The 23,971-nt window shown below is 40.2% G+C and overlaps 4 protein-coding genes and 1 pseudogene across 4 annotated transcripts; 1 reads left to right on the forward strand and 4 right to left on the reverse strand.

Moving 5' to 3' along the window:
* Nucleotides 1–2,075: 2,075 nt before the first annotated feature.
* LOC127363417 (uncharacterized) lies at nt 2,076–6,651 on the reverse strand. The gene is made up of 2 exons (XM_051399798.1): nt 6,063–6,651; nt 2,076–3,763 (listed from the first exon to the last, which is right to left on the reverse strand). Exons 1-2 carry the CDS (start codon nt 6,522–6,524, stop codon nt 2,774–2,776), a joined length of 1,452 nt encoding a protein of 483 aa, XP_051255758.1. The 5' UTR covers nt 6,525–6,651; the 3' UTR covers nt 2,076–2,773.
* Nucleotides 6,652–6,971: 320 nt separating this feature from the next.
* On the reverse strand, nt 6,972–11,532 carry LOC127363415 (claudin-4-like). The gene is made up of 3 exons (XM_051399796.1): nt 10,938–11,532; nt 10,090–10,332; nt 6,972–9,564 (listed from the first exon to the last, which is right to left on the reverse strand). Exons 1-3 carry the CDS (start codon nt 11,070–11,072, stop codon nt 9,178–9,180), a joined length of 765 nt encoding a protein of 254 aa, XP_051255756.1. The 5' UTR covers nt 11,073–11,532; the 3' UTR covers nt 6,972–9,177.
* A 91-nt stretch (nt 11,533–11,623) lies between these two features.
* Nucleotides 11,624–16,394, reverse strand: LOC127363421 (claudin-like protein ZF-A89). The gene is made up of 2 exons (XM_051399801.1): nt 15,836–16,394; nt 11,624–13,303 (listed from the first exon to the last, which is right to left on the reverse strand). Exons 1-2 carry the CDS (start codon nt 16,318–16,320, stop codon nt 12,733–12,735), a joined length of 1,056 nt encoding a protein of 351 aa, XP_051255761.1. The 5' UTR covers nt 16,321–16,394; the 3' UTR covers nt 11,624–12,732.
* A 1,065-nt stretch (nt 16,395–17,459) lies between these two features.
* Nucleotides 17,460–18,726, forward strand: LOC127363416 (claudin-like protein ZF-A89). The gene has a single exon (XM_051399797.1). The coding sequence runs from the start codon at nt 17,736–17,738 to the stop codon at nt 18,366–18,368; it is 633 nt and encodes a 210-aa protein (XP_051255757.1). The 5' UTR covers nt 17,460–17,735; the 3' UTR covers nt 18,369–18,726.
* A 983-nt stretch (nt 18,727–19,709) lies between these two features.
* Nucleotides 19,710–23,191, reverse strand: LOC127363419 (claudin-4-like; annotated as a pseudogene).
* Between the last annotated feature and the right edge of the window lie 780 nt (nt 23,192–23,971).

Here is a 23,971-nt window from a genome sequence, read left to right on the forward strand (position 1 = left end):
CTGATAGCAGGAGATGAAATTAACCCAGTTCTCTTATCAGGTCATTCTCTCTATGAAGATGGAAATGGAAATAAACACAACACCTTCAGTGGTGCCCTTCTCTTCCCACTGTAACGATGTTGTTTGGCTGCTGTGTGATTAATTTGTCACAAACTCTGTTGTTATTGGTTACACTGTGATTCTTTAGAAAATGCTGATGTATCCCAGAAAAAACTCTGCCTCCAAGACTAATTTAATGTAATTCTGAATGTGACTTCCTCCTTGAAAACAGCATTCAGATAAATCAAAGATTCATTGACGTTTTTGGATTCAGTTTGCTATTATTGAGTTGAGAATTTCCCTTTGTAAGACAATGAACAATAGACAGTAACAATAGGGTTACTGTGAATGAAGTGTGAAGGGAGAAGGAATTAGGAGACTGATCTATGAGATGCTTATCAACATGCTGACTGAGGCTGTGGTGTTTTGTCTTCATGGCACACAGGCTGCTGTGTGTCAGGGTCATCTTGGGCCTGGCCGATGGATGTCACAGGCTAAACCAAAAATCATCCATCAGTATTTCATCTGCTGCTTGGGCAGAGGTCATCTGCTCTGAAAAGATATCTACAACACACCAACAGGAAACATTGGGAGAGTTCTCAAAAAGCATACAATAATCTTCTGTAACAATTTATGACCGCCCTTCTCAATTCTGTCTCTATAAGCTTATAGAGACAGATGTGAGGCATAGTGCAGCCCAAGGCACAGTTCTGTCAATAGTGCAGAAAGTTACTGTTTGGGAGGCTTTAATGTTGTGGAAGCAGAAAGCACTTCAAAGTCAATAATCACAACCCAGAGTTGTCATAAACTATCCTCAAAATGATTTAGTTGTTATAGGAACCCACCTAATTTTTTTTTGGAAAAAAAAAAAAAAAATTTTTTTTATTAAAAAAAAAAAAAATTTTTTCTGTCTGGACTTTTTTAAGTCCAGACAGGGATCTTTGTTTTATATCTGTTATAAAGACTTTAATAAAGACTTACAATGGTCCCAAAACACTTTTCTTTCCCATTTATCACACCTTTAACTCAATTTTACAATAGCAGTAATAGGTGCCAAATATATTGCAAACATTTGATGATGATGATGATGATTTGATGTAAAATGTAATCAGTTCGGTTCCTACTGGATCATTAAAACATACAGACATGGATGGATGGATGGATGGATGGATGGATGGATGGATGGATGGATGGATAGATAGATAGATAGATAGATAGATAGATAGATAGATAGATAGATAGATAGATAGATAGATAGATAGATAGATAGATGTGCACCACTGACCGCAAGATGGCAGTGTTTCACACAAGACTATGTGATGAAAATGATCATCATTCCGTGATGAAGTGACCTGCCTTGGCCAAACATGACGAGATGGTGCAGTCATAAATAATATAGATTCTTGCATTTGAACGTTTCACTCCACACAAAACATAAGTTTTGCGGAATGAGATTATTTTAACATCCGCAAAGCTACCTGACCCTGTAGTGCATCTTGTGATGTTGTGGTTTCTTAGATCACTCTGGATGAGTCTGTCATCCATCCAGTGATGTTACCTGCTGTTTTAATTTAAATGAAGTTTATATATTTTTTATTTCATTGTTGTTTTATTTGTGTATTACTTACTTATTTTTGTAGTTTCTCATTTATATATCCATGTACCTGTGTTCTCTAAAGTAAAAACTTCTGTATTTTTTGTTTTGGTAAAGTGGCAGCATATGACTGATGCTACTGCACATTTGAATAAGCAAATCCAAAACAAGACATCACAGAAACATGATGCACTGAAACCAAGTTGGCGTCCTCTGTAAACACATTGTGCCTCCTTCCTCTAACACTGTCGCTGTTACCACACTCTCTGTCAAACCAGTTTGTCCTGTGGATTTTAATAGCCAGGAAGAGGACTTAAGGTCCAGAGGGTTGTTGTAAACTTTAAAAGAAAAGGCTCTTTTCAGCTAATTTCTGACATGTTAGCATGTTTAATAAATTTATAAATTAAAAACACTTTCGATTTGCTTTAAAGAATTACAGTAATTTATTGAAAAGTAAACCTACAAATATCTTTTAATATCTGTCCAAATCAAGAAGACATAAAATCACATTTCACAGTTGTTACAAAAAGCAAAATCAAAGCCTTTACAGAAATCGACATGACATCGGTGTTGCATCCGGTGCAACACAAAAGGAATTACTTTTTATTTGCAGCAAGTGGAGATTTTTAATGGCCTAGGAGCTCATCAAATGAGCACATACTTGAATTAAAAATTATAATGATAAGTAATGATGGTGGAAACAGACAAACAAGCTAAAAAGTTTGAGGTAAAATAAAATTCTTTATGCGGACAGATTTGTACTCATCAGTGCTTTTATACAGTGAGAGAAAAAGCTGATATGAACATTAGCATGGCAAACCTAACATGTCAAAATTAATGCCAATCATTAATTAATGATTCTTTAAATAAGCACATTTTTGAAAAGGAAAACAACAATGGCATACTTCATTTGCACCTGAATTTGGTTTGTTTCTGTATTTGGTTTTAAGTACAGTTTTAGTGCACATCACATATTCTCCTGCATTTTGAGGAATGTAGTCCAGACATTTTCCCTTCTGTCCTTCGAGCAGAGCAACATGGAGTATAAAGACAACCATACTTCAGTAAACAATCACAAAATAAGTAAACTACGACTTCTAAATAACATGTTGCATTTGTGTATATGTGTGCGCCCCCATATTACAGGTATGTTCTCGCTGGATTTGAGGATGCATCCTCATTTTCTCTCTCAACTGACAAATTCTCTTCCATTTCTGCTCGTTTCAGCTGAGACTTTGTAGACAGTGCCTCACTGTGTTCAGATTTTATCGACTCTGGTCTTTTCATCTGAGACTTTGTTGATGGTGCCCATGATATTTCTGACTCCTGCCTCAAGCCCTGCTCTGGCACGTCCTCCCAGGGAGGCCTTGTCTTTGATGCCCCCTCGTAGCTTTGGGACCTGGGAAACACCGCTCCAACAGGCTGAGACTTTGCTGGTGGCGCTCTGCGATGAGAACCAGCCTGGCTGGACCCGTTGGAGGAGCGGACCACCAGGTAGCGGACAGAGGGGCTCTTGTCTGCGTCATGTGCTTTGAGGGGGCATGTTGAGCTGATGAACAAACCCCCTCCCAGAATAAGCAAGATGGAGGCTCCCCAGCCAATGTAGAGACAGGCTCCAATCTCCCTCCTTTGGGCATCAATGGAGGCACTGTAAAACTTCCTCACAACGGCCCCGGCTGCCCACGACGTTGGAATCAAACACAGCAGCCCTGTGACAATCAACACTGCCCCAGCTGCTACAGCCACCTTACCCTTAACGCCACCTCCTTCTTCATCCAAAAAGCGAGTGCACTTCCCTCCAACAAAGGCCAGGATGAGGCCCATGCTGCCAGTGGTGATGGCGAGGACGGTGAGCGCCCTGGCGGCCTGCAGGTCTGTGCTGAGAGCAAGCAGAGACTCGTACGGTTTACACTGGATCTGCCCCGTGCTCTGGACCACACAAGTCATCCAGATGCCCTCCCAGATGGTCTGGGAGGTGACAATGGTGCTGCCCACGAAGGCAGTGACCCGCCACATGGGCAGTATGCAGCTGATGATAACCCCTGCCCAACCCAGGAGGCACAAGGCACTGGCCAGCATCTGCATCCCCAGAGAGGCCATGATGTAGAGGTGGAGGGAAGATCTCTGAAGCTGTTTGAGAAATCCTTACAGACCTTCGAACAGTGTTCTGATGTTTTTATTCTTTGTCTGTGTAGCTTCTTTTGTTTTCACTCCTGATCTCTCTGGTCACTCTTCTCCTCTCTTCTCTTCTCTTCTCTTGTATCTCGACTAGCTTCTCTGTGTCAGTCTTTCTCAACATTTGATGTTGCCATTCTCATACACCTCCGTTTCTTGACATTGTTGCAGTGCTTTGAAAAATCTATCCCAGCAGCGCAGAGCCCTGTCGGACTCTGACTATTCAGCCTCCAGCAACCTTGACTCCAGGTGTGTCTCACTTCAGCCTCAATTCATTTGTTTACAGCCTACACTCCCTCCTTCTCCCCCTCCTCCTTTGTATCCTTAACTGCTGTCCTCTCCTTCCCCCTCTCTCTCTCTGTCTCTTCTGTCTTAATTCCTCTGCCTCAGAGTCTTTTCTGTCACCTGAGCGGCTGCCTGTGTGCTACTGGACAGGTGTAGATGCACCACACCTACTCTATTGGGGAAAGAAAGGGGAGGAGATTGACAGAAAAACAGAGCGAGAGAGAGAGGTAGCTGTGAAACTGTGACATCATCTTTTCCCCTCCCTCACTGTCTTCCTCTGACAAGATCATTTTGGAAACAATAAGCTTTGGATAGAGCAATGAGAATGATAAACTTCTGCCTGTTTGACTTTGCACACTAATGAGGCGCTCCATAGCTTTACTCTGCCAGACACCATCTTTCTGCAGAATCGCTGAATTGGATTGAAAATAAGCTCAGTATATATATATATATATGTGTGTGTGTGTGTGTGTGTGTGTTAAAACATCCTCTGGCAATGTATGTATTCATGTGCGTAATGCATACATGCAGAATGTATTGGTGTAACAAAAGAAGAATGATGTGAAACACAATCTCCTGGGAGAAAACCAGTTTCATTCTAGCAGTGGCTATTGCACAGAAAAACCAGTTTGAAACATTCAACCTCCCCAAACACACACACACACACACACACACACACACACACACACACACACACACACACACACACACACACACACACACACACACACACACACACACACACACACAAATATACACACTACTTAACTTTTTAATCAGGCTCAAAATAATCTTTAATCTTGCTGTCCTTGTAAAGTTCAGAAAGATACTGTTTGTCTATTAATTTTTTCCCCAAAGCATTATGACAAACTTAGATTTTCACATAATTGTGTTTAAAGGACATAAGAAATGTATCTTGTGCAAAAGTTTACAAACAGATCATCTTATCAGATAAAAAGAGGCAGTACTACATACGCACATTCAAACTCTAAACATCCACACAAACACAGTTATTAGTCAGTGTCTTTGTTTATTCAGCAAGGTCTCTATAGCAGGAGGGACACACATTGTCAACCTGTTTGTAAGGAATCTTTCATGTACACCTGAAAAACCAGATCCACTGCTCAGCTGGGTTTTTTTGGCATTTGTCACCACTGTAACTGTTCTTCCCTTTGAAAAAATAAAAACCACCAGCCACACATGCTCAAATGACCTACATTTTAATGGTATACAATAATACAAAAAGAGAAAAACAACAACCAAAGAAAATCCTACTTAAACAGCATATCTCAATAAGTCACATAATCATCAGTATTCAACTATTTTAATCAAGAAAGAAGAGCCAAAATATCAGACTTAGACACAAAACAGTAACTACAGGGGCAGATTTCACATAAATATACAATTGTTTTGTATAAAGCAGCTCTTAACACACATGTTCTGAACACATTATAGAGAACACGCTGAGTGAGTGTGAGTAATAAACAAAATAAACTAAACAATATAAGGAAAACTGTGTGAAAGTGTCCATAATGGTGTAAAATACAAAACATTGCATAAAGAATAAAAATACTGCATGTTTACAACACATATGACCCTTTTAAGACTAAAACATATACTTAAGTTACACATTCATACTGCAAATGTTCCTATCTACTTTAATCATATTTTAGATATTCATTTTTTAAATTGTGGAACTTGACTCATGTTCATGGGACGAACAGAAGGTGAGACTTTCATAAACTCTTTTTCTTATCTCTTCCCATAAAACTGTCCAAGTTCTGCTTCCAGCTTAGATCTAAACATAGGCCTTGCCGCTGTCCGTAGAGCGAGCCTTGGCATACTTCACATCATAGTCGTTCTCATCTCTGGGGGGACAGGAGCTGCAGAGGAGGGCCCCACCCAAGAACAGCAGCCCCGCCGAGCCCCAGCCAATGTAGAGCGAGGCCCCCAGCTCCCTTCTTTGAGCGTTGGTCATGACGGGGTTGTAGAAATCACGAATGATGGTGTTGGCGGTCCAGCAAACAGGGATAAGCACCATGAGGCCTGCGATGATGAAGAGGACTCCAGAAGCGATGGCCACTTTGCTCTTTTCCCTTTCTTCCTCCACAAAGTTGGTGCACTTGCCACCGGCCACGCCAAGAAAGATCCCAAAGACCCCAATGATGATGGCAATGATGGTGAGAGCTCTGGCAGCCTGCAGGTCTTGCGGTAAGGCCAGGAGAGAGTCATAGACTTTGCACTGCATCTGGCCTGTACTCTGGGTCACACAGTTCATCCACAAACCCTCCCAGATCACCTGAGAAGTGACAATGTTGGCACCAATGAAGGCTGTGACTTTCCAGGTAGGGAGAGCGCAGATGATGATGCTCCCCAGAAAGCCGATGATGGCCAGGGCCATACCCAGAATCTGTCTTCCACCAGACACCATGTTGAGGCTCTGTCGATCTCTTCAAAGAGGTAAGACTGTGTGTTACTAAGAACGGGTAGTGGTTTTTTGCCCGCTCAGAGGAGAAGTTGACTATGGCTTTGTCACTCACAGGTTTGGTTGTTAAAGAAGAAGTCAGAGGAGGAGTTTTCGGAAGTAGCCTCTTAGCTGAAACTGGTTTGTGAAGAAATCTCACCTGACCACATTGCTTCTCAGCACCAGTAGAAAAGTTTCAGATGTACACAGAAGCCCCTTTAAGGACAATAATAAGGACAAAATAATTTAAATACAGCACACGGACTAATTATGTTTCTCATCAATGCACAAGCATGGTTGTTGTATACCTTTCAAAAGCTATTTGAAATCCTTCATCAGTACAGAAGCACAGTATTTCCTTGGACGTTACTAATTATATCCTAGAGGGACTTACCAAGACTCAACACTCAAAAATGTCAGTGTAGCAATCTCAGTTTCTACTTTATTTTAAGATACAACAAGCCTTGATTGATACTCAGTAGGGAAAAGAATACAAGAGATATAAAAAAAGCAAAAAAAATAATAGGAGATAAAACATAAATAAGAATTGAGGAAAAAATAGAAATTATACAAGAGCATTTAAAGACAAAATTATGTGATTAGTCTGGTGGTAAAGAGCATACACCACAATAATAAGTAATATGATGGGTAATGATACTCAGTGTTTGTCTGTATTAATATAGAAATATAGTTGAAATAAAAATGATTAATTTAAAAAGTGTATTGAGATTAGCCTTTACAACATGAGTTGAAACCATGCTTCTCTGTTCTGCCCTTCTGCATTCTGCTTTTTCTTTTCTTTTTCTCTGAGTTGCACTTTTAGATTTTCATTACCTATCATTTAATTGGTTTATCTTGTGTAAATTTCCCATAAGATCCCTCAGTGTTAATATCACAAACAAAGAAAACATAACTTTGACACCTGCAATTATAATTTCAAGTCATATTGGCTAACAACGCCATGTTATTCTATTTTCTCCCTCTAGATAGCCCACACTCTCAAAAAGTTCGGAGACCCCCGCAGTACAGTATAAAAAAGTATGGAATATACAATATAACGTGAGATTTAGTAGTAGTAAAAACATATAGAATAGTACAGCATATATAATACATAATAACTATAGTATAGTATGTATGACAAAATATATCAAAATATATAAATCAGTCTAAAGGAGAGAGAGAGTGTGTGAGTGAGTAAAGCAGTTCCTCTTGAGAAATCTAACTTCTTACAGTATCACGGAAATATGTGACAGTCATTCACAGTGAATATAAATGGTACTCTTCTGATTGGCAAAGATCAAAAGCTTTGAAATGGTTCCCAGAAAAGCACATCACCTCCAGAGTGATCACAGTGCCAATCGATACTAGCGGCACTCAGAGTGTAATGGCATGAACAGTAGGTGTTTGAATGCACACATGACTGCAGGGATGCAGCAGGTATTCACTGAACAGGCAAACGTGTCCTTGAACACAAATCTGAAACATTAGCACTTTGTTAATGTTGTGGCACTTTGTGGCACCAGAAAGATGTAGTGGACCTTCATTCAGATCAGTCATTGTATTAAAGTGGAGTTTCTCTAAATGATGATAATTTGAATAACTTTTCCTCAGTCCTGCATATAAAGGGAAGTGCAGTTTTTTTTAATCATTAAATAAAAAATGCCACTACCATTATTATTATTATTTATTTAAATTGGGTTTAGTTGGTCTATAACATTACAATATTTGGCTGTACAGCATGAGCTTTTAATGACTAATCCACTGGCAGCCTGTAAAGCCAGGTATCTTGAATAATAATAACAATGATGTCAAACTTTATTGATCTGACATAAGCAGAAATGACAATGACAGAAACTCACTGTTAACATCTATGTAATTCCTGTGTTCAGTCACCCTCAGTAAAGAACAATGATCAGTGCAGATCCAACCAACCAGATTTAGGACACACTGTAATAACATTCCCTTGGCACAGTTGTGGCTCTGCTGCAATCGTCACACACCAGATTTGGCTTCATCCCCATGAATAAGCCTTTCACCCTTGTCTGGTGTCCCTGATCTGTTTGACAGATTACGGGTTAGCTTACTTCCCAAAGTCTCCTGGTTGTGTTGTGTCCCTTAAGGCCAAGGGCGGGTCTTGAGGGGTGCCACCTCTAAAAAATGCCCGGCCACCCCAGTTTGGTGTCAAATGCAGTCAAATTTCACACATTCATTTAGATTGATTTTAAAAAATAACTTGAAAAAAAAAAAAAAGAAAGTGATACATTTAATTTAATTATCGGTTGTGGCAAAATGTCAGACTTAAGTAACAGGTTTAAATTAAATGAAAAATTACATGTATTAGGAAAAATATATTTTGGAAGACTTGAAATTAAAACAACCTTTACCACCTTTACATGTGTCTATTCAATGCTTCTCTAATGTTCCACAATAATGTAAAAATTGTGAGGTAAAAGTGAGTCCAAGCAAATATTGATATATTTGATTGTTTGCAGTTAAATCAACATATATTTCTTCCCCCCCTTAAGGCTCCATGCCACCCTCCTGCCACCCCATGAACATTTTTCCAGATCCTCCCCTGCCTGAGGCTGATTACACCTCCCAACCCCACTCTGAGCTCTATTCAGGGATGCTTGGAGTACATGCCCGTCCAACTTGACGTGTGACGATCAAACCTCCTGGGGCTGTCTGATCTTATGAAATCAGACCTCAGACCGCCCATACGGGATGAGCCGTCACTGAATGTGTTGATGTTGTATGGCGTGTAGGAGTAGTTCGAAGATTGTGATCTCTCCTTCTCCCCACAGACGATACACATCAGAACACCGCCGAGCAGGAGCAGCAGAGAGGAGGCCCAGCCTATGTAGATGGAGGAGCCCACCTCTCTCTTCAGGGCCGCAACCACCAAGGGATCGTTGTAGAGTGAGATGGTTGCTGCTGCTGACCAACTGACTGAAACCAGACACAGGATGCCGGCTAGGACACACAGAGCTCCACCCAGCAGAGATGCCTGGAGAAACAAAGGATATCCGCGATTTAAATTTATTTTCATGGCATTTATGTTTTTGTTTGCAGACAAACGATTGAGGCCATCATGGTGAACGCAGTAAAAACCTACACTACACATAAAGGCTATTAAGCTTACAAAAAAGGTTTTACATACACCTTGACCATTTCAGAAGATACTCATGTTAAATATTAAAGATTGCCAACCGGTTACTTGGACAACTGCCTGGCCTCAAAAACCCTGTGTGGCAAAGTTTGTGGTTATTTGACATATTAAGCAAAATCTAAACTGAGATCGTAAAGGTGGTGGCCTCTGCATTTTTACTAAATTCTGACTGTCTTGCAGAAGGACCATGTGTCATAATCTTAATGCCTTATTCTTTTCTTCTTTTTGATCTTTTTACTACATAGTGCATATTCTTAACAGATGTTATAAACAAGACCGATAACCCACAATTTTAGAATTAATAGCCGGAATAATTTCCTTGCTACAATGTATGTCTGTGCAATATGAATACAAATTCAGCACCTTCTTTCTTGAGGAAGAGGTGGTCGGAGGCTCTAAGGGCTCAGGTGGATCGTCACTACAGTTGGCTACGCCTCCTCCGATGAGGGTGACAATGAAGCCCAGGAGGCCGGCGATGATGGAGAGCAATGTGAGGGCACGCCCAGCCTGGATGTCAGGGGTCATAGTGATGGATGTTGTGTGTCTCTTGCACTGCATCTGACCTGTGGCCTGAAAGACACAGTGTAACCACAGACCGTCCCAAACCTAATACAGAGACAGAGGGAATCGTCAGTGAGTTTTAAAGAGCTGGACAGGATGTTCATTTATTAATGTAGGTGAGGTAGCAACTTATATGTTCAATTATACTCTTGGTGCAGAAGTCCAAATTCAGTTTAAAGTCTTTGGTTTTAAATTTTTTGGTAAATAAGGAAACAGACCATTTCAGTGTAATCCAGCATTATACTGTGACATACATAAATGTACACGACTATCATAACATAATTTAGTCTTTATTAAACAAGGACAATGCACACAAACATTCATCTCAAAATTAGAAGAGATGATTTAAGCTAATGTCCATCTGTAGTCACTGGGGAGGAACAAACAGAAACTGAAAACATTCTTGTACACACAATACCATTGCATAGTCTCTATCACACTGACTATAGAAAAATCTACACATCAACATCAGCACAACTACACAAGTACAATTCATTACAGTTAAAAATATATCTCTCTCTTCAAACATTTATGTTGTGTTTTGAAAGTCTGTGTTTCTGTTGTTAATTTAATAAATATCATATAATGATTCAAAATAACATGTAGTAAGTGAAATTAATTTCTCTATGATGTACAGTATATCAACTTACCGATTGTGCAGTCACAACATTTGCTCCCACAAAAGATGTCTCGCGCCACATTGGCAGTCCACACACTAAACACACTCCCAAAACCCCCATCATGACCAGTGCCAAGCCCCCAATCTGTTTGCCATGACCCTCCATTAAAAAAATATGTAGTTATGCAGCAGTAAATTAAAACCAGAGATACAAGAGCTACAATAAAAAAAGATAATTCACCAATAATAATCCACAGTGACTCGAGCAAATTCTATAAGTCTTAAGATTTCCTCACAGGTTTTCAAAGGAGAAAATAAGCATTCCCCTTGTCTTATCTCTACTGAAATAGAGAGGAAGATCCTTTTGTCAGCGGTTATGTTTTGCTGTTATGTTAAGTAGTCAGATGACACAAAGATCAACAGAAATGTGCAAATGTGGTCTAGAGAGGCAGCTTGTGAGGTGTCTGTAAATATACATTATTTAAATACCTCGGCACTAGAACCAAAGCAGGTTTTTCAGGTTTTTATACAAACTGAAATGGCTGATGTAGATCACAGGAGTTCTCAAACTAACATATTTGTTCCGTCTATTATTATCTGTTTATTTATTTGAGCATCATATATCTCTGGAGGGTGACTTTTGTAACTTGCAGTATGCTAAAAAACCTGCAGTTGTTTTTAAAAATAATAGTGCGAGAGACAAAATAAACGCAGAACTTCTTTACAAAAATACAAAGTGATTTTATTGTTTTCAGTTACAAAAAATGAGTTTCCACTTCATGTGGCAAAAGATGGAAACAACTGAACCCAATAAGCAAATATATACTTCAATAACTCAATACTGAGTAAAAAGGATGGAAACTGAGACATTTTAGTTGTTTCCAGAACAGTTCAACTTCTTTCACAACCCTTGTGTAATGAGAGTGATAAAGAGTAATAATAACTTTTTATAATTTTGCATAATTCAGTTTCAGATTATTGAAAATTGTCTCTGAGTAAAACTGTCTTGTTGCAAATAAACATACATTTCCTTACCACACTGGCAGTTTAAACAAATACTGTTTAAGATTCTGATTAAACACCAATAGTCTCTCAAGGACTTAAAAACTGAATATTCTTTCAGAATTCAATTCACAATTTGTGCTATGCATAGTAAAACACTTCACATAAACTTGGATGTCTGCATTAAAGGACCAGTGTGTGCAATTTAGTGTCATCTAAGAGAGAATTTGTAGATTGCTTGCCTCACTCCCCCCTTCAAATGTGAAAGGCCCTATCTAGAGCCAGTGTCTGGTCTACTCTAGAAACATGACTGTTCAACATGGTGGACTTCGTGGATGGACACTGCAGATAAAAACGCCTCATTCTAAGGTAAAAAAAATACAATGATTATTATTTTTAAGTGATTATACACTAATGAAAGAATATGTATAAATATTATATTCTGCAAATAGAGCCGCTAAATCTTACACACTGGACCTTTCAACATTTTTCATTTAACATCCTGTAATATATACAATTATTAGCTCAACCTTCATGTTTTAAATCTTCATTCCTCTACAATCATAAACACTGCATGTCCTGGTCATGCAATTTGCTGTACACTTCAATATGCTACAGATTTCATAATGTTTTACACAGTTAAGGAACTGATTTGTTGTAAAATGTCAGTATAGTGCAATTTAACTAAGGTTGAAAAGAAGCTTTGATCTAAGACTGAAACAAAGAAGGTCCATCACAGTTAATACATTTTTGTACATTTTACTACAGTCTGTATCTGATAGATGTCATCGCATACTCTTCTCTTCGCTTTCTTCTCCTCATCCTCAGCATCTGTAGGTGCTACTCAAAACCCCTCCTCCAATGATGAGCAGAGCTCCAGACGCCCAGCCCACATATATGGAAGCACCAAGCTCTCCCCTCCTCTCCTGGGTGGCCAGGGGGTTGTAGAAACCTGTGATGATGCTGTGAGCTGACCAGCTTACAGGTACAACACACAGGAGCCCTGCTAATATAAACACCACACCTCCAGCCAGGCCAACATTAGATTTGGTCAGCCAGTCATCACGGTAGAAGTTGGTGCAGCGGACCCCGACCACAGTGAGTCCGATGGCCACCACGCTGACAGCGATGGAGACGCAGATCAAAGCCCTGGAAGCCTGCAGTTCCTGTGGCAAAGCCAGAACAGAGTCGTATGCCTTACACTGCGAGTGACCCGTGCTCTGGATCACACAGTTCATCCATAAACCTTCCCAGAAGACCTGAGCTGTGATGATGTTTGCCCCAATAAAGGCTGTCACCTTCCACATTGGCAGTGCGCAGATAAGGATGGTGCCAAGAAATCCGATGATTGCCAAACACAGACCAACGAGCTGAGTCCGCATTTTGCCACAAAAACTAATCCAAGGCAGGTGTTTATGTTTGCCACAAATTCAAAAACAGCAACAAATTTCACCTTCTGTTGAGCTGGAGATCATTTTTACCAGAGGCTTTCACTCGGCTGTATGTTTTTTTGCTGTGTGTTTTGCTGAATGGTTTTGCACTGCAGGTGTGTGAAGGAAGAGCAAAAGGGAGGGGACTCTGCTACTCTGTGGATCAGGTTTCCTGCTTGTCCTGATTCCTGCTCACTGTGAAGAAGTAGGAGGAGAGAGCTGTTAACAAAAGCAATCATGCTTGAATAACTGCTTTGTGCACCAAAACAAAAGGCTTTGGTCACAAATTCTAAATGGATTGAAGCACTAAGTCACGCTTTCACATCTTCAGTTCAGACTTTATCTGAGAATCACTTTAAACCTGAAATTACATATTGTATGAATGTTTCCTAAAAGTTTCTAACTTGTACAGAGCTTGGGGGGTTAAAAAAAAAGAAAAACACTTGAGAGAAGCCAATACATGAAAAGAAGGAGTACCTCTATCAGCACCTGTTCAATTAATGCGCAACAGTGGGATTCAATTTAAAACATATACATACACATGATTATAATATGAAAAGAAACAAGATATTTTGAAAGGCGTCTTCCTGGTTTGAGAAATGTAGTGTAGACAAATCAGATATACTGCCTGTCCCAGTACTTTGACATTTTGGGAAATACACTTTCTTGCTGGGAGTTTGATAACAGTATTGATTCCACGCATTTCTGTAAGATAAATATGAAGCTACAATCAGCAGCCGGTTAGCTTAGCTTGGCACAAAAACTTAAAGTGAAACAGCTGCACCTTGACAAGACTACCAGAAGTCTCAAAACACCAAGTAAAATAAGTTGTTTTTACACTTCAGTTTTTGTATGGATTAAACAATGTATAATGTGTTGAGGTTATAGTAGGCAGAGTTAGTCACCTTTCCACAGATACATTCATGGTTATCTATGTAAGCTTACATATATTGGATATACAACAAAATAGTCAGTACAAAAATCATGACACTAAAAAAAGATATGGTAATTCATGATATTTTGGAGGGGATTTATCATTTAAACAAAACTATTAAATGATGGATAAATATAAATTGTCCACTTTTGGATTGAAAAATTGTTAAAATATAAAGTAAGATCACTTACTAAACTGACATTACTTATGTTGACATGTTTAAGCTCTTTCCGATAGGCCTTTTTTTTTTAAACAGACATTGACATGTCAAAGCATTCTGTCAGTCTATTGGTCATGCTGGCTCACTGAGAAATGACAGAGCCAATACTGTTCATAGTTACACCTGTACCTAATAAAGATATCCACCAAAGTCTATACTATGATCAGCTCCGTGAAAGTGAAGTGAATCTTGGTTGTAACTCATGTTGCCTTCATGTCAAAATAAGAGCGCACTAAACACAATATAATCCAGGGTGAACGAATTAAACCTCTGAAGAAAGTACCCATTTTGCTATACTCAAGCATTTAAAAACCACTTGTTACATAAGTGTTAGCGTCAGAATGTACTGAACACTTCCTTTTTAGCGTATACCATGACTTATATTTCCTCCCCCCTGAAGTGCCACTATTTTGCAACCATTGACTCAGCCCCTTTATAACCAACCTGCCTTGCATAATTGGACAACTTGAGTTAAGTAGAGCTGCAGATTCTTGCAACATTAGCTGAGTGAGTAGTTTTCCAAGACAGCAGTTTGTCAAAGTAGTAAAAGCACTGGTGTAAGTAGCTTTGAAGTTACCAAATTTCCAACAAGGATTTTTTTTTTTTTTAAAAGTGCAATTCAACAAAATCTCAAATGTACTGCTTAATAGACTTTAGTAAAGAGTGTACAAGGTAGTTCATAGATTCAGGGTCTCTCAAGAACACCGGTTCTCTGGGATACAGAATTTTGACAGTTAACACTTGCTTTCTGCAGCAGATGTAAAGTCTTTCAAATGTGTTCAAGTTCACACAACCTGGCATAACACTTTAGGCTTGTATTTTCTCCCACCAGAGAGATGTCAAGATTTAACTTTGGTCTCAACTGAACGAGACGCAAAGCCATCGTAGGACGGGATTTTGGTTGTTAAAACTTATTAGAAAACTAGACGAGGGACCCAGACCAGCTAAGTTGAAGTCAGCCAATCAAGGCTTTGTCAAGACCAAACCATCTTAAAACTTTCCTTTGTCTTCACTGAAGACAGTAGCATGCATGCACCCCCCCCCCACACACGAGAAAACCGTGATTATGAAGTTTAAATTTATTTAAAAAGTAGAACACTTGATTTAAAGATATGATAAAACATGACTTAAAAAAGGAATTCAGTCCAGTTTGCCAGAGTAAGCTATGAAGACTTTCAGAATACTTGCAGGCATTTTAAACATAGGCTCCTCCACTGGCTGCCGAACGTGGGGCAGAATATTTGACAGAGTATCTGCTATCCTTACGCTGCTGACACTGACAGCACATAAGGGCACCTCCAATGAGTAGGAGTCCTGCTGATCCCCAACCGATGAACAGCGACGCTCCGAGCTCCCGCCTCTGTGCGTCGATCATGATGGGGTTGTAGAAGTTCCTGATGACAACATTAGCAGACCATGATACAGGGATCAGGCACAGGATACCACCGACGATGAAGAACACCCCCGCAACAATGGCCACCTTGCTCTTGGCCACTTCATCTGCAATGCAGTTGGTGCACTTTCCTCCTGCGACAGCAAGCAGGATTCCCATAAAGACGATCAGGATGGAGATGACAACCAGGGCCCGTGCCGCCTGCAGGTCACGGGGCAGAGCCAGCATGGAGTCGTAGACCTTGCACTGCATCTGTCCGGTGCTCTGCTTCACACAATTCATCCACAAGCCTTCCCAGAAGATCTGTGCTGTCACAATGTTGTTCCCAATAAAAGCAGACACCTTCCACATCGGCAGGGCACAGATGATGATGTCTCCGAGAAAGCCAATGGATGCCAGAAAGATGCCAAAGATCTGGAGACCTGCAGAAGCCATGTTTGTTTCAGGTTGTTCAGAGGCCGTGTGAGGAATCAACTGCACAAGCAATGAAATACAAAGATTGCTCTCGCACCCGCAGCTTTTATGCCAACATGGTAGGTTGTGGTTTCTTCTGATTGGTCAGTCAAAATTGTTCAAACTGAAAACACCTGTGGTCGTTAAGTTAGTCCGGTAGTGTCTAGCTCATTGGCTCATTTTCATCTCAACCACAGGGAGAAATAAGTTTGTTTTTACTGCCAAGGTGCAACATCCTGCAAAATGTCACAACACTTTTCCCGTTTTACATTTTTAAGTGTCAATAAAGACCATGAACATGTCTGCTTACCACCTTATTTCATGTTCTGTTACAAGTGCAGCTATCAAGCTAAGTGATCTCACCTGTGCTGATTAGCCACTGAGCCTCAGCTGAGTTGTTGTGCATGAGCCAAACACATTTTAAAATGAACAAGAAAGATGTATCCAAACAGAGATAAGGGTAAAAAAGAGAAAGGATATTCCCGGTAGAATAAATATTTGCTTATATTACAACTTAAAATCCTTACAGGAATAGATTGTATAGATGTTAGTAGTTCTAGTACTACTAAATGAAAATAACATTTTAAGTTTTATACATGAAGTTTTTTAGTTGATTTCTTTCTGTGTAAAAAAGTGCAAAAGTAGTTAATTACAATCTTTTTTGACTTTTAAATATCTTTTTTAATTCTTCTATTGCAATTGCAGCATGTGGTTGTTACTTTAATCTGGTAGTTTAATGGTTATTGTGTCAATTATAATTATACCTTAAGGTCAAGTGTGTAGGATTTAGTGGCTTCTAGCTGTGTAGTTGCAGATTACAACCTCTCACCTCACCTTCCTGTTCCAAGAATGTAGGAGAAACTACAGTGGCCATAAAACTCCCAAAAACGCAAAAGGCCATATCTAGATTATTTAGTTTGTCAATTCTGGGCTACTATACAAAAACAATTTATGTTTTATATGGTTTGCAAAAGACTTGAGACTTTTGATGTAGAAAACTTTCATATTTTAAACAAAGTTAATGTTCTACAATATATATATATATAACCATAAAGTTAGATTTACACGTTTCAACTTTTCAAAACTTCATAACATCAGACGTTTACTGTAGCAAGCTTTTCACTGAACCCTTCTGTCTAAGCTTCTTCTCTTTCTTTAACGCTCTGCTGGGGCACCAGAGGGCCTTTGTAGGAGAGAAACTCCTCTGAACTCAGTAGCAAGATTGATGTTTCTATCTGAACAGTGAAGCCAAAGCCCACCCAGAGGAGGGGGCTTCTTGGGGGCATCTGCGGGTCATATAAACCTCCTCGACAGTGGGAGAGCTTTTAGTTGGCAGCTCAGTGAAGAACTGAGACGGAGCAAGAAATAGAAGGAGCACCAGCAATCAGAAAACAGCAATGGCATCTTTAGGGCTGCAGATTCTGGGCGTCGGGCTGGCAGTGCTTGGTTGGATTGGAAACATACTGATTTGTATGCTGCCGCTGTGGAAGGTGTCTGCTTTTATTGGGAACAACATTGTGGTGGCTCAGACCATCTGGGAAGGACTGTGGATGACATGTGTGGTGCAGAGCACGGGCCAGATGCAGTGCAAGGTCTACGATTCCCTGCTAGCCCTGCCTCCAGACCTCCAGGCAGCTCGGGCCATGGTGGTCATCGCCATCCTTTTCTCTTTTTTCGGCCTGCTGCTCTCTGTGGTCGGAGGGAAATGCACCACCTGCATTGGGGACAAGGTAGCAAAAGCTAGAGTGGCCATCTCCGCCGGGGTTTTCTTCATCCTGAGTGGTGCTCTGTGTCTGGTGACCGTGTCTCTGCCTGCTAATACTATCATCAAGGACTTCTACAACCCCATGGTTCCAGACGCCCAGAGGAGGGAGCTGGGTGCGTGTTTGTACATGGGCTGGGGAGCATCAGGACTACTGCTGATCGGTGGTGCTCTTCTCTGCTGTCAGTGCCCGTCAGGAGGAGACCGCTATAATGGAGCAAAGTACTCCGCGCCTAAATCCACAACACCCGGGAAGGAATTTGTCTGAGTTGCTGCATTACATGAGAGGCACCAGCTTTTGAAAAAGCACCTGATTTTATTCAAAGTACAAACCGGTTGCTTATCAAGTTGTGATTTGCATAGTGACTAACTTTTTTTTTTACTAACAAACTGGGGCCTATTGTTTCTGAAACATACAAGTGACTTTAAGGTATGTGCCATGTTAGGATTGCAGATTAATTTCTTTTTACGTTGTTTTGTATTAGAATGTCGATATTAATTCAATCTGGCTCAGACTCTCCTGATTTTTTTGTGACTGAAGCACTTCATAAAAATATGTATTTGTCATGTGAAATCTTCATTTTCATTTTGTTTTTCATGCAGACAATAAACAGTATTTTTTGTCAGCAATGTTTCTTTTAATATGCGTGATCAGGGGGAATGTAAAGTACATTTACTTACTATAATTACTGTGTTTGAATAAAATTTTGAGGTACTTTTCTTCAGAACTATTATTCTATGCAAATTATTATAGTTACTAGTTACATAAAAATTTTGGTTTTTACATGGCTTTACATCAGTTTATGCAGCTGGCTGGTTTATGAATTTGTGATTTGTAATATTGGGCTACATAAGTAAAACTGATTTGATTCAACTATATAAAATTGATAAATTTAGCTCCACCAGTTACAACAGTAAAATGTTGCTTACACATTCATACATCATAATTAATAATCCAGTATTACAGTATACTGACAGTGGCAATTCTGCATAATGAGTACTTTACACTACAACTGCACTTAAAGTTTTTCTTTTTCTGTACTTTTAACCATAAATAAATATGATTTTTAATGCTTTAAACTTGTAGTCAACGTTTACAGTGTGACTGCTATAAGTAAAACTGAATAATTCTTACACCACTGGACTGATCTCAGTGGCCAAAAAGGAAAGACACAAAGTGAAACATTACAGTGAAGTATTGTTTTTCTTGTCAGACTGGTTTCAATTGACAAAGAAACCCATTAAATAGGTTTGGGATATATCAACCTGACAAGACTTGGCAGATGTGCTCTTAGTGGGCAAAGTGTAAATATTCATTCTTTGGAGATATAAAACAGTTCCTTGGCAACATGAATCCAAGCATACACAAGGCACTGTTGTCTCTGGCAGTAACGTCCATTTTACTCAAGACAGAAACAGTAAATTACCATCTTTATACAAGGGCACTTGATTACAGCATGGCAAACTTCTCAACCAGATACAGTAAATTCCCAGGAGTCTACTCCCCTGAATTCCTGAATGCCTTATCACAAGGTTATTGAGAACTTCAGTTTCAGTTCTGTTACAGTGCAGGTGCAAAGTGAACACGAAAAAAGGAAGAAGTCGGGAACAGTATGGACAAAGAAGCTTTATTTCTGACATCTAAAAGACAATTGGAAGTTTAGCAGTGATTATACAGCAGAATAAAACAGAACTTCACAACTGATTTCAAGTGCACACAGTCAAGAGTCAAGAGTTTTAAAAAAATCTGTATTCATCTTTATTTTGGGCAGCATCTTTACAACATTAGAGAATACAGTAATTTAATAAAGGCTGTCTGTATTAAGATGTACAGTGTTACGCCACTCTCAGTCTTTATGAATGAAACAAGTCCTTAAGTTATTGATTCAGAGGAATGTTACAGGTTTTCGATTCACAGTAAGGTAAATATTTATTTGTGAAAAACAAGATCAAAGAAAAAACTAACTTACATTGTATATGTCAACCTTTGATAGGGACATAAGCAGACAGTATATTTCACTGTGCAGTCTTTTGTTACTTTAATGCTCCAAATTGTTTATTGAGTTTAAAAAGTAACACAATTTCTGAGGAAGGATTTTCTTCCCTAATCAAACAAATACACAGATCTTAAGCAACGCAGATTTCTTGCTTTTGTGAGCAACAACAATTTTAATTACCTCATGAAACAGATATTTTTTCTGCAACCTTTTGGTGAAACATTAACAAAATTGAATGAAAATCTTGAGACATCATATGCTGCAGTTCCAGCCCAAACACTCACACATAATCCACATTTGAAGATGCGGTTCTTGCCGGAGCAAACTTGGCCGGTATGTAGGGTCTTCCGTCTTTTGGGGGGCAGTTGTTGCAGAGCAGACCTCCTCCCAGCAGCAGCACCCCAGCAGAGCCCCAGCCGATATAAAGTGCAGCCCCAAGCTCCCTTCTCTGAGCCGCGGACAACAGGGGGTTATAAAAGTCCCTGATCACTGCATGAGCTGACCACGATACTGGGATCATGATGAGCATAGCGGCTATTATGAAGATCACGCCGGACGCGATGCAGGCTTTGGCTTTGGCCACTTCGTCCTCCATGCAGTTAGTGCACTTTCCACCAACCACGGCCATGAGGACGCCGAACACCCCGACGATCACAGAGATGACCACCATGGCCCTGGCGGCCTGCAGGTCTTGAGGTAGAGCCAGCATGGAGTCGTACACCTTACACTGCATCTGGCCTGTGCTCTGGACCACGCAGTTCATCCACAGGCCCTCCCAGATCACCTGTGCAGTGACAATGTTCGCCCGACGAAAGCGGTAACTCTCCACATGGGCAGAGCGCAGGTGATGATGGTGCCCAGCCAGCCGATGAAGGCCAGCAGCACACCCATGATCTGAAGACCCTGAGAAGCCATTGTTACACGTCTGCAGCCAGGACTCAACTTCTACCAGAAGAAAGAAAAGGTCGCTCTTACAGAAATGTTCAGGTCTTGAAGATTATTAGACTCTGAATGCATAAAAACACAACATATTCCTCCCACACCTGCTTGAGGAAGTGTTTGCTGTGCTCTGGCCCTCTGAGGTCCCACTATGAGAAGAAACTGCCTCTCATTGTGGTTCCAACTTTCAGGGTGGAGTTTCTGTGCTCCCAGACAAAAGGGGGAAAGCTGAGACCTAATACCCACAATCCTTTTTCTCTCTCTCTGTTCATTATTTCCACACATACAAGCTTTGTTACCTCAAGCAAGGTTTCAAGACTGGGAACAATGGCTCCCGATCCCACCTGTTCTCATACACACACAAAAACATACAGACCCACTCACACAGGTCAAACCTTGAGCAAACACAAACTTCAGAGTTTGGGTCAGCATATTCATTTGTTAAGACAAAAAGCAGTGAATTAACTCAGATGCACAGTATTGTATTAAAGTATGGTTTGCATGTTTGATTAAAGGACCTTAATCATAGTAAAAGGTAAAATCAAAGGGATATGAATATTTCCTTATTTAATTATTTACTCTTGTGAGTCCATATAAAGTACAAATACTTTTTTCTGTGGGCTGACAGTTTGAACAAAGACCAGTTTCAAGTCACCATGCCTCTTTTTCTGCCACACCTAAACCTGATCTACAAGAAAATCAAGATAATAGATGCTTCTCAAATGCTTTGAGGGTTGTTTTTTTTCCCTCGGATCCTAGATTTGATTGTTATGCAGTGGTGAATAGATATATTTGAATCACTAAATGTGTACATTTGTGGAGAAAATATTCAAAACTGTAAACAGAAAAGTAAATCCAAGAATTTGATTTATTTGATTGTTTTGTCACATTTTAAAACAGAATGAATATTGTTGAACACAGCTGTTGTGTGAATGAATATGAAAATAAAAAGCAAGCACAAGTGAACTCAGATTTGTAAACAAAATATTTATTTACAGTTGTTTTTGTAGTTGGCACACCACAAATCTCAAACACATGGTTCATAACAACAACCCATACACAACAAATTCAAAATAAGATAGAGATTATTTATACCACATAGAAAAGACTTACAGATTCCTAATATTCATATTAACAACCATACACATTAAAATAACTGTGTTAACATATAAAATTGAATTTCATCTTTGGCTGTGGTTCCTTTTTTCTTTCTAAAACTCCAGTAACATCCTAAAATATCAGCTCTCACAACCCAGTAGCACCCAGTAGTTCATCTGTCCCAGCAAACACTGCCTTGTGGAAGGTATTTACTGATCTGTAGATCTGTTTCAAACATAGTCTTTTCCGGACGCTGGTGCTGAGGCCTCAGATCTGGCAGCTTTGTAGTTTGCAGTGTAGGAGCCTTCATCTTTAGGGGGACAGTTGCAGCAGAGAATCCCCCCTCCAATCAGCATCAAAGCGGCTGCCCCCCAGCCGATGTAGAGTGCAGCACCGAGCTCTCTCTTCTGGGCGCTGACCAACAGTGGGTTGTAGAAGTCTTGGATGATGGTGTTGGCGGTCCAGCAGACAGGGATGAGGCAGAGGACCCCAGCAACAATGAACATAACTCCAGATGCAATGCCCACCTTGATCTTGGATGACGGGTCCTCCACACAGTTTGTGCATTTCCCCCCGGCTACAGAGAGCAGGATAGCCATTACGCCCACCACGATGGAGACGATGGTCAGGGCCCGGGCTGCCTGGAGGTCAGAGCTGAGGGCCAGCATGGAGTCGTAGACCTTACACTGCATCTGGCCTGTGCTCTGGACCACGCAACTCATCCAAATACCTTCCCAGGAGGTCTGTGAGGTGACGATGTTGCTGCCGATGAAAGCAGTGACCTTCCACATGGGAAGAGCGCACACAACAATGGCACCAATCCAGCCCACGATCCCCAGAGCTGCACCAAGCATTTGAAACCCGGCAGACACCATCGTGGACAGCAGATTTGTTCTTCAAATGAAACTTCTTCCTCTTTTAAATTGCAGACTTGAAAGGTCTCTCTGTATGCTGTAATTCCTCCCTTGGAGTGACGTGAGCTTGTGGGTTGTTTGTGTCCTTCTGTGATGGAGGGCAAGTCCTCTGTTAGACAGGTGAATGGGAGAGGATTGAGAGGAGAGCAGGTACATATGATTTTCTCTCTGAAAGGGGAGGGGCCATGGTGAAAAACAGCTCACCGTCATTAGTCCCTGCTCTTCAGGTCCACCCCCAAACTCCACAAACCCAAAACCTGTTTACCCTCCCCCAACCATCCATTAAGCAAAAGAAAACGTGTGAAACTGCTTTTCATGTAACACCACATACATGGTAAAATGCTCAATTTTAACAGATTATAAGCATCTAAAGAAAAATTGATAGTAACACAAGTTTTTTTTTGTTCATCTCCCCTCTTTATTTCCCCTCCCCCATAGTTTCACCTGAAGCAGGAGGAGGGTGGAGTGATGCCCTGAGTGAGGGATGACTCAATCTCTGAATGACAATACCTCTGACAAAACTTCAGACTGACCAAATATGGTCTTGTGCTCAGGGATTTTGCTCTATTACACCTTCACAAACTATGGATGACGTATAGGTGTCAAAATAGATTTCCTCCCTGAATTAATAATTATCTCTGCTGAAGACATTCAAAGACAAGCTTTTCACCTGTGTATCAGTTTACACACTTTGGTTAGAGTTAAGGACAGATTGTAGTTTCAGTTCAATGTTAAATGAATTGTTCAATTAAGGTTACGTTTGACATTTTCAATTTAATCAAGATCATCAACAAGCCTTAAGTAACTTTGCATACACATTTGGTGAAACATTTCCTCTTCAAGTTGATGAAAACATAGTCTGGCATTTCCTTAGTTTCTGTCATACAGATAATGTTACAGTGTTGGATGTTGATATTAAACAA

The sequence above is a fragment of the Dicentrarchus labrax genome, unplaced genomic scaffold (genome assembly GCF_905237075.1).
Source record: "Dicentrarchus labrax unplaced genomic scaffold, dlabrax2021, whole genome shotgun sequence".
Classification (NCBI taxonomy): Eukaryota; Metazoa; Chordata; class Actinopteri; family Moronidae; genus Dicentrarchus; species Dicentrarchus labrax.